Source organism: Idiotropiscis lumnitzeri, chromosome 10 (assembly GCF_059441095.1).
Source record: "Idiotropiscis lumnitzeri isolate Australia: NSW breed Sydney's pygmy pipehorse chromosome 10, RoL_Ilum_1.0, whole genome shotgun sequence".
Classification (NCBI taxonomy): Eukaryota; Metazoa; Chordata; class Actinopteri; order Syngnathiformes; family Syngnathidae; genus Idiotropiscis; species Idiotropiscis lumnitzeri.
In genome coordinates this window covers 5381783-5391627 of record NC_142400.1, presented here as the reverse complement: position 1 = coordinate 5391627, position 9845 = coordinate 5381783, and the positions used below count along the sequence as shown (strand labels likewise).

The 9845-nt window shown below is 44.0% G+C and overlaps 1 protein-coding gene across 2 annotated transcripts; it reads right to left on the bottom strand.

Moving 5' to 3' along the window:
• Nucleotides 1-61: 61 nt before the first annotated feature.
• usp5 (ubiquitin specific peptidase 5 (isopeptidase T)) lies at nt 62-9379 on the bottom strand. 2 transcript variants are annotated; one of them, XM_088306617.1, is made up of 20 exons: nt 9088-9379; nt 8470-8598; nt 8324-8390; nt 7419-7546; nt 6953-7098; nt 6015-6199; nt 5851-5945; nt 5589-5782; nt 5055-5126; nt 4878-4965; nt 4669-4794; nt 4441-4594; nt 3741-3903; nt 3566-3654; nt 3149-3334; nt 2607-2750; nt 2365-2504; nt 2012-2162; nt 1829-1913; nt 62-635 (listed from the first exon to the last, which is right to left on the bottom strand). In XM_088306617.1, exons 1-20 carry the CDS (start codon nt 9193-9195, stop codon nt 542-544), a joined length of 2544 nt encoding a protein of 847 aa, XP_088162743.1. In that variant the 5' UTR covers nt 9196-9379; the 3' UTR covers nt 62-541. The 2 variants fall into 2 exon arrangements, with proteins under 2 accessions (XP_088162743.1, XP_088162744.1); XM_088306618.1 differs by having other exon boundaries at nt 3206-3334.
• Nucleotides 9380-9845: the final 466 nt, after the last annotated feature.

Sequence of the window (9845 nt, the reverse complement as noted above, 5' to 3'; positions counted from 1 at the left end):
TTTTTTTTTTCTGCAGGAGAGGAAATGGGGGGGGGGGGACACACAAAAACAACATATAAGCTGAAAGTCAATTTGGTGTTTTTATTTTCTTTCGTAGCACACAGTGGAGCCAAAGTTCTCACCATCACTTGTTCACTATCTCGCTCTGAATGAATGAATGTATGAATGAGTTAGGTGGAGGCAGACTTGGCTTAAGTGATGTCAAATAAGAGAGAGGAGAGGAGGGCGGGTAGGGAAGGACGTGCACGGTCCTTTTCAAAGGGGAGAGACATGCAATGTAAACCGATGATGGGCATAATTTTAGAGGCTGAATTTTAGAGGCTTAGAAAACTTGGATTAAAAAAAAAAAACTCAGCCAAGTAGTGAGCAATCAGCGAGTATTTACAGTTATGACGTGTGCAAGGTTCTTTCAAAGACATTGTAGGGAAGTAGGTACACCATTAAAAGGTGTGTGCGTGTTGTGTGTGTGTTTGTGTATGTGCGCGCATCCACACACTCCATTTTCACCCTCCCAAAAAGTGCAGCGGCAGCCCCCTGGGTCTTATTCGGCTACCCGCCGGTAGAAGTAGAGATACCCCAGGTCCTTGGGGGGTTTCTCGGAGGCGCACACCTTCTGGTCGTTGAAGATGACCCACCTGTCATACAGACACACACACACACAAACGTACGTCATATATAGAGGCATCGTTTCGAAAAAGAAATAAACGCAATTATTCGTTTTGATTCATTTGTAGACATTGAAGCACTACTGTGAAGCATACATTATAATAGGAAAATGGGAGGTTCGTTTTTTGATGAAGCCCCCAACACAAATATTCAGGAAATAATATTGAAATAAAATCAGTTTTTTTTTTTAAAGATGACCCTCGTGTTGAAACAATGGGAAAACTGCATTTTTAACTTCAATACACAATGTTAAAATGCTAATTTCGTTCTTACATATAAAATTAAATAATAAACTCAAATTAAGTTAAATTTCTGGTCTTTATAGATTAACAACCTTGTAAAACCCACAAATAAGGAAAATGAGAGGTGCTGAAATAACATTGATATTATGTATTATTTATATTTTTATTTCTGGTGATCAAAGACGACCAGCACATCTTGGGAGGTTTTTCAAATTAAATTAAATGCTAAACAAATACAATAAAAATAAAATAAATTTAAATTAAAATAATTTTAATAGTAAAATTCAATCAAGATTTGGGGGGGGAGTGACCTTATTTCCAACCCTATGGCGTTTGTTTTTAAGGAGACACAGCGCCCTCTGCAGGTCCTAAGAGAAACATGCTGCTTATACTCAATTTAGTAAACAGTATGGAAAGCTTTCAGAGTATCTATCCTCTATCCTAACTAAACCTCAGCACTCCCAATGGAGAGGCTCATAAAGCATCCACGCCATGCATGTACGCAAAAAAAACAATTGATGGGACATGAACAACTGTATGCAGTAGTGGGATTATTCCACAACAACTACGTTCAAATAAGGTTCAGCGTTAGCAAGCATACTGTGCCAAGTAATACACAAATAATCCACAAGATGGCACTACAGTCTTGTTTTGGCCAGCGCACAAAAAAAAAAACAATGGAGAGCTTCCAAACGAGAGAGAAAGAGAGAGAGAGAGAGAGAGAGAGAGAAATCTGTGGATTTGCAAATTGCTAACAAGTCCACCATATGTCAAAACTGAAACCTATTTCTAATGTTTGGTTCCTCCCAAGCAGCTCAAGAAGATTGTGGTCGTCATTTTCCTGTGGCTGCTGCGTGTCCGAATGTGCACCGTGAAGAAAACCACCCGACAAGTACGTGTGACATTTCAAGGATACTTACTGCTGATCCTTCTTGATGTGACAGACGTAGTGGCCGCACATTGTGCTCGTGCCCATGTGGCTGATGAAGGCAAACAGTTCATATTCTGGACGGAGCACAAGAGAACATGATCAGTTACAAACGTGTTCTCCCGAGTCCGGACAAAAACATTCCCGCTTGCTCATCCCCACCACCCCCACTCACTGCCCGGTCCGTCTCTGACGCAAGGCCCGGGCGGAGGCTCCCGAGCGGCCTCGCTCTCTGCGGCCGAGCGACCGCCTTCCGAAACCTCCATTGACTCCAGGTCGTCCAAGTGCGAGAAGATCCAGTCCACGGCCCGCTCCAGAGTATTGCTCTGACGGACAAGTGATAGTTTAGAAATCTGAGTAGGTTAATTTCATAAGTTGGTGATTGACTAAACTTTGTGTTTGTTAAACAAAAAAAGTGTGAGAACTTGCTGAGGGGGAAAAATGACCACTGCACAAAAACTTTTAGCAGGCAAATTTAAGATGGGAATTTCAAAACAATGTATTGCCGCGTCAATTTGAGGCTCCAACCGTCGCTCGAAGTGCTTTGGTTGCTTGTTCTCGGCTGAAGCCCATGGAGACGATGGTTGCCAGGTGCTCCTCGGAGACGCTCTCCATCGTCGGCGTAGTGCCGCCGCTGCAGCCCGGCAGGACCAAGGGGGCGGAGAAGTCTGCGGCGGCCAATCAGAAAGGACAGGATAGCGCGGCTTTAGAAAAGAGCTCAAACGGCACCGAGCTTCACCGGCTGATTCATTCCCCGCCACTCAGCCCACCTGGATCGTCCATGTGGCTCATCACCCAGTTCATGGCAGAGTCGATGCCGGTGTTCCCCGTGTAATACACGGCCTTCCTGCACGCTTCCAGGGGGAATCCCATGTCGCAGAGCTGCGACACGGTGGAGTCGTCGAGGACCGGAGCTGAAGATTGTGAAAAGGCTGAATTACTTTGACGACTTCCATGAATCAAATTCGAGTGTCACATTTCCTCATATGGTGACTGGAGATGCTTATTTACGCAACTTGTGAAGGCGCCTTTTTTTTTTGTTCTGTCAAATATTAAATAATGTGACCATTATATTACACTTCATGCCAAATTAAAGTTTTCCAGACAACATGGAATGGATAAAATGTCAACTATTAGAGGCATGGACACTATTTGAGGAAATATGAGAAATAAAACAAACAAAAATGAGCCGCCATGATATAAAAGTGAAGAACCAAGGCAACATGAGGACGTCAAAGGCAGAAAAAGCAAGAAAAGACAAGTGCACACGTATGAGAGGGAGGAAAGGAGCAGAAATGACAGACAGACTGACACAGCAGTGGGGAGTAGAGAGAGTCGTCCTCCTCGTTGCCGTGGGAGCCCAGGATACCTTTAACCTCCACATCGGGGGTCATGAGTGGGGGCGGGGCCACCTCTGGTAAGAGCTCCTCGCCCGGCTGCTGACCCGACGCGCGCAGCGCACTCAGGTCCAGCGTGTCGGGGACGTCGATGCTCACGTCTGCACAGAAAACATCCGGCTAATGTCATGCTTAAAACTACATTATGGGAAAACACCTCCCCCAAATTTTTTTTTTAGCTCAGGTGATGTGAAAATTGCACTGCAATGCCTATTTGAATTTGACTGACTGCTCAGCACTACTTTGCGCATATAAAAATAACCCTTTTTTTTTTTCTATATCCACCAACCAGGAGTAAGAATTCCTCCAAAATACGTCATTGCTTTACTCACCCAGTTTCTTGGGGACCCAGTCAAGGCCAAACGTGAACTTCTTAATCTGAATAACCAGGTGGTCAGGGAATGAGGCAAAGCGGGTTGTTCTGACCAAAGAAAAAAGAGTCCGATCAATAAAAAAAAATAAAAAAATGTAAAAATGTATTTGCCTGCTCATCCATTGTGCGCATACTTGGTGGCGGTGGTCTTGGTCTGCACGGCGGAGCTCCAGAAATCCGTGAGGAGTTCAGGTTCGCTGAGGGCCGCCATGCAGACGGCGAAGGGAATTTGCGCTCGCACGGGCAAGACCGTCGAGTCGCCGTTCTCACGCCGGCGCTCCGCCTCCTGCAGCTCATCTGTTGGGTGCATGTTATTGAATAAAACATTCTTGCTCTAGAAAACACAAAATATTTCACGAAAATACTAGTTTTGATGCTAGTCATATTCCTCCCCTTTCCCGGGATTTTCTCTCTTTGTCCTGAAACAAACCATCTTTAAAATGTTTTTTGTTCACCAGTATTCACTTTGCAGCCAAAGCAGAAATAATACAAATACTTGAGAAAATAACAAAATACAACTATTTATACATCACAAGCGCGTAATATAAATTAGCAAGAAATTAGATTATTAATTATTAAATATCATTAAAAATACATGAAAATGCTTAAAGCGATTCCGCTTGAAAAAAAAAAAAAACTATCCGTATTGTCAAAACATAACAACTCATCCAGCAAAAAAAAAAAAAAAGACAAGACAAACCAATAAAAATACAACCACAATAAGAAAGTACCATAAAACGTATTTGCCCCTGCATGCAAGCATACATTTGTGAACATTGCCATAAAACACAAGAAAAATTGGTGAAGACATCCCATTCCCATCAGCCCACTCACCTGTGTTGATGGCCTGGTCCATGGGCACGGGCAGCTGGATGATGTAATCCACCCGCTGCGTGTACTTGGCCTTTTGGGACTGCTGACACACAATCCTCTCCTCCACCAGGAACCTGAAAGCTTCAGACGGGTTGTTCCCCGAGCGGCAGTTTCTCTGCAGGTGAAAGAACATCACAAGATGAGAGTGGGGGGGGGGGGCGGACGGGAGAAAATTTTGTCCAAATTTACCTCCACCATGTTTATGAAGTGCAATAAAAACTCCTGAGCATCCTGCTGTCGATTGGTGGAGAACTCCGGGTGACCCCGCCCCACAAGTGCTTTGAACATTCTTGGCGCTATGCCGATTTGGTAATCCTGGAAATAAATCAGCGAAGATGTTTGACCAAACCAAAACTTGCTTTTTCTTTCTTCTTCTTTTTTTTAAAATTAAAAATAACCTTGTGCTCAGCTGCACCATTTTCATCCCCAGGATCCGGTGCAGGTTTGGAATAGTCTCCCGACGACAGGCCGTAGCCCAATTTGGCTCTGTGAGAGACGACCAAATATGATCTCACCGAACAGACAGCGAACGCGACAAGCTAAATTAAACATCGCACCGACACTAAGACACTCACACTTGGGTTTTGAAGTCTTGAGTGGGGTCACTCGGGGCCTCGTCCATTATCGTGACAATGTCGGACACATACCTGGAACGCAATCGGTTTGCAAAGTTGCGTTACTGTCGCACTCAGCTGTTTTGCATTTTGTATTGAACTTAAAGTGTGAGAAACTAAACCAGTCAAATTTGGAGATTTATTTTTATTGGATTTTCAATTCGAGTCTTTGCTGCAGCAGCTCTCAATCAAATAATTTAGATTCATTTTTCACTATTTGCTCAAGCAGGTGTGGGCAAACTATGGCCCGGGGGCCATGTGCAGCCCATTAAACATTTTAATCCGGCCCGCCAAACTTGACTTGTTGTAATGCTTTTGTTGATTTTCATTTAAAATTATTATTTTTTTTTTTTTCCAATGAGGTGAGGTTACCAAAACATTCCATTCATCTGCTCCTGATCCGGCCCCTCTGTCAAATTTTAGAGCCCATTGTGGCCCACCAATCAAAAATTGCCCACCCCTGTGCTAAAGCCAATTAACCGGATGGATACTAACCTGCTCTGGAAGTCCGGAACGGTGAAGAGCACTTGCATGACGGAGTTGAGGTAGCAGCTGTTGCCCAGGTTCTTCATGCCGGTCAGGCCGGGCCCGAAGAGCGGACGCAAGGTGGTCCCGGACTCTTGGATCACCTCCCACTCCCCGACGCGCTGGTTCACGGCGATCTCCAGCTCTGTCATGGTGCGCTCGGTCTGACAAGGATAAGAAAAAGCGCAAAATGAGTGACAACGCTGATACAGTTGCAACTCAGTGCGCTTACCTTCTCCATGGTCATCATGTCGATGCCAAAGTGAGAAAGATGCTCGGGTAACTTGGAGTCCAGAACCATGTCATCCTCGTCGTAAGAATAAACATCTGGATATGGAAATGAATTCTTTAACGCCGCATTTTCTGACTGGCTTCTTCCGATGGGCGTCGTCTTACCCGCTCCGTCTGGGGTGATGGTTCCCAGTTTGACCGCCAGTGGGTATCCCGTTTCCTGGAAGTAGAGCAGGGCGTGGTTGTTGCCGCCCGAGCCGTCGAAATACCTGCGACCGCAGAGCACTTTGCCGTCCGTCAGGTTCATCCAGAGGTTCTCCTGGAGGCCGCACACTTCGCACCGCCAGCCGCTAGCACATGGAGGGGCACACGTGAACACAGTGAACTCTCCTCAAGTACATCTAAAAGACTCCCCCGCCATGCTGCCAATTGCCAGAAATTTCACACAATTTAGATACCAGCACAGGCCGGGGCTCGATATGGCACATTCCCTTCTTCCATGCGGCCCACTGAAAATGTACATGATCAAACATTCTGTGACATTGGGCGTATTTATTTGGCTTTTTTTATTAATTTTTTTTAATGACTATTCATTTTTAAAATGATTTAGTGGTTTTTATTGTTAGTTGGTCAATTTACTTAATGTAAATAAAAGGCAGCCGTGAAAATCTAATTAAAATGTTTTTATTCAATAAAATTGGTTAACTATAATGATATTAGTGATACATAGATAAGGAAGGTAAATGGATAAAATAGTAATATAAAATTAGTTAATTTTAATAAAATTGAAGAACTAAAAAAATAAATAAATAAAATGTGGCCCTAGAGCGCGAAGGCTTTGCCCAAACCTGCTGAAGCGACCACAGAAAAAAACGAACCATTGATGGCAAAGATGAATTAAGTCTAATAATAACTGACAGTCGACGCGTTACTTAAACCACTGACCGAACCCTTTCATGACGTAGGCATTTGACTAAAAATTTAAATTCACTTTTCATCCCTCGCCCAAAAGGGAGCAATTGCTTTGAAATCTGAGGTACATCATCCCCGAAATTTGGAATCCGAAGTGACTGAAGGAACCTGGCGGTGACGTCAAGGCTCACCTGGGCGGGATCTTGACGCCGTTGTCGAGCTGCTTGAGATCGGCGGCAAATCGCGACTCCTGTCTCACCTCGCCGTCCCACTGTTGTACTTGCAAGGTGTGAGACACTGAGTCAGCGGCTATGATGCCTGCCATTGACAGGGATACCTTTGCAAGGCATGAGGAAAAAAAAGAAAAAAAAAAAAGAACAGATTGCTTAACATACAGAGCTACATTGACAATTTGAATTCATTCTGTAACCAAACTTGAAACTCAGTTTGCTAGTACAGCGGTGCTTTATATACTCTAAATTAAGAAAGCAACACAACAGCGATGACTCGTAACTAGGAAAGAATGTAAGTCAAGATACCATCGTAATGCATTTTTAGTTGTACTGAGTCAAGCGACAGGGCGTGGCCATATAGAAAACACAATACAACACACACACACACACATAAGAACATTAATGGCACCTCAGAATAACTCACCCGTTCTTTAACAACGTCGGGCATGGCTCCAAGGTCCTCCGATGTGACTTCCTGTCTTTCAGGAAAGATGACAACTTTGTAGTCTTCCTCATAGTGCTCCTGGTCCACATCAAAACCGCCTTCGATCCCTGGACACAACACAAATGATAAGCTACATACATAGAGTGCAGGCAGAATATCTACTGATAAATTGGATTTACAACAGCACCTTGAAGGCATCATTTGAAATTCTATCAAAATTGAGGGGGGCAATGTGACTTCAACGTGGTAAAAATGTTGTCATAAAGCATCACGTCAACATAACATGCAAGCTGCCAGGGCACCTCACGAGGATTAAATTGCGTGCTTTGCGTTTCCCGTCGCCTTTTTGTGACATCTTTAGCGACAAATAAGATTGTGTTAAGAGAGGAATGCCATAAACATTGATGTCCCTTACTTGGGTCCAGCATTAACTTTTTGCACACCATCCTCAGTTTTAGTTTCAACTTTATCTGTTACATACTTAATTACACAGCTATAACCCAGTGATGAAATGCTAATTCATTGGAAATGCTCCAGCTCAGAAATCACCCTAAAGTTAAATTTGAGTTCCCCCAAAAAATAGAGGGTTAATATGACAGAATTTGAGAGGTGATGTTTAAGAGGGTTAACACGTTTGCCTCACAGGCAGAGGTTAACAGGGATGTTAGGTTCTTGATGACCCTAAATTGTCCATAGGTGTGATGGACTGGTTGTTTGTGTCTAATGAGAGGTTGGTCACCATCCAAGGTGGCTCTGGGGTCGGCTCCAGGCCAAACACCATACAAAATGGATGGATGAGACATTTTGTATTTAATATCAATTAATTGGAGCGTCAACGTTCAAAGTACCACTGTTCCTTATATCGATATGCTTCCATGTTTCACCTATAGCCAATCTGGTGGGCTTCTTCTTTGGCGGGTGTCCCGATCCAGTGTTATTATCGTCTTCCTTCTGAGAGACAAAAGAAATTACTGACGATTGAGTCACTCATATAGAAACAGGCATGCAAGGACACGAAATGTGTGTCTACCTTGGCCTTGCGAGTCCTTGTGATGTGCAAGTAAGCCCTCTGACCAGCCCGAGCGTGGTGCCTCTCCACATACTGACTTCCAAATCCCAGGAAGCTGTTCATGCACACGTACAACCCCCCTTCGCTATCCTGGGGAATCAAACGCAGACATTTCACAGACACTCAGTGCTACCTGTCCTCTCCTCCTCCATCACCAACAGACGTTGAAAAGAAGTTGGCAGCGACGTTGCTAACTTGCCAGGTCACAGTTAACCTTTCCCAACGCTGACAAGCAAGAAAACTGAGAAAATGTCTAATTGTTTCCAAGTGGAAATTATTGACAACAAAATGACGGCGAAGTTAGCCAAAGGAGATAGTTTGACGGAATTCCTGAGAATTTAGCCGCAAGCTAACATGCTAAGGCAGCTAAGTTTTTCCCCATGACGCTTATGGCGCTCATTTAGCTTAGCTTAACGTTCTATGGCTAGTTCATGGGGCATTTAAGCTAAATGGAGCACGACACATTTTAACGTTCCGTTGTAATAAAACAAGATAACAAGAGGCAGTGTGGAACGGGTTAGCAGTGTCGCCCTTGCTTGGAAAACGAATAGAAAGAGAAAATAGAGCGCTATTGCTCACCGGGGAGGAAAATGACAAGGCGCATTCATCTTTGTGGACGCGGTCCCCGGGCTTGGGTACCCGAATTGTGGACAAAACCGACATCAAAACCTCACTGACGTCCGCCATGACAAGCTATCAGATGCCGACGTTTGGTAAGAGAGCGCGAGTCCACCGGGCACTGTGATTCCACCGGCTCGGAGTGAGTGTTAGTCGCAGAAGCCCGTCAAACGTTGTGTGTGTTGGGCTTGAATGAACCATGAGACGCTGCTGCCTTGTGTTGTGGGAAGGCCGTGAACGCAGCTGCCTCGCGGTTACTACCGTAACTATGACAGTAAACGACCCGCCTTGAATGCATGTGCGCTGTTTTTAAGATTAGACCCCCATGTTATTCTATTCTTATGTCTATTTATGTAGTATAATGCTCCGAATAGCAGTGCTTACTCATACAGTGTTACTGAGTGAGTTTGAAATAACTGTCGATTTCATTTTTGAGGTAGTTACGGTAAAGATCTGTCGCGCATAAACACAGCCATCACCGTAACTATTGCAATAGTGGCCACGATTTTAATATGAGATATGTTGGTTTGGAGGTTCATCAGTGTCTTACGCATGTATTTTATATTCAAAAGTTATCACACGAAAATACTCTACATGTTAGTAGTTCACAGAATGCGGTATAATAGAGAGTTGAAAACAATAATTGAGGACATTATGTGATAATTACGGTAATACAGCGAACACAAACTGTTCCCGTAACTATTACAATACACGTCCCC

Bases quoted from the DNA above. Each gene is read 5' to 3' on its own strand.
- usp5 (XM_088306617.1), bottom strand. From the start codon at position 9,195: ATGGCGGACGTCAGTGAGGTTTTGATGTCGGTTTTGTCCACAATTCGG. The intron at 3,904-4,440 runs GTGAGTGGGCTG...TGCACCCAACAG, and splicing joins GGACCAGGCCATCAACACAG to ATGAGCTGCAGGAGGCGGAG. The intron at 636-1,828 runs GTAAGTATCCTT...TCTGTATGACAG, and splicing joins CACATCAAGAAGGATCAGCA to GTGGGTCATCTTCAACGACC.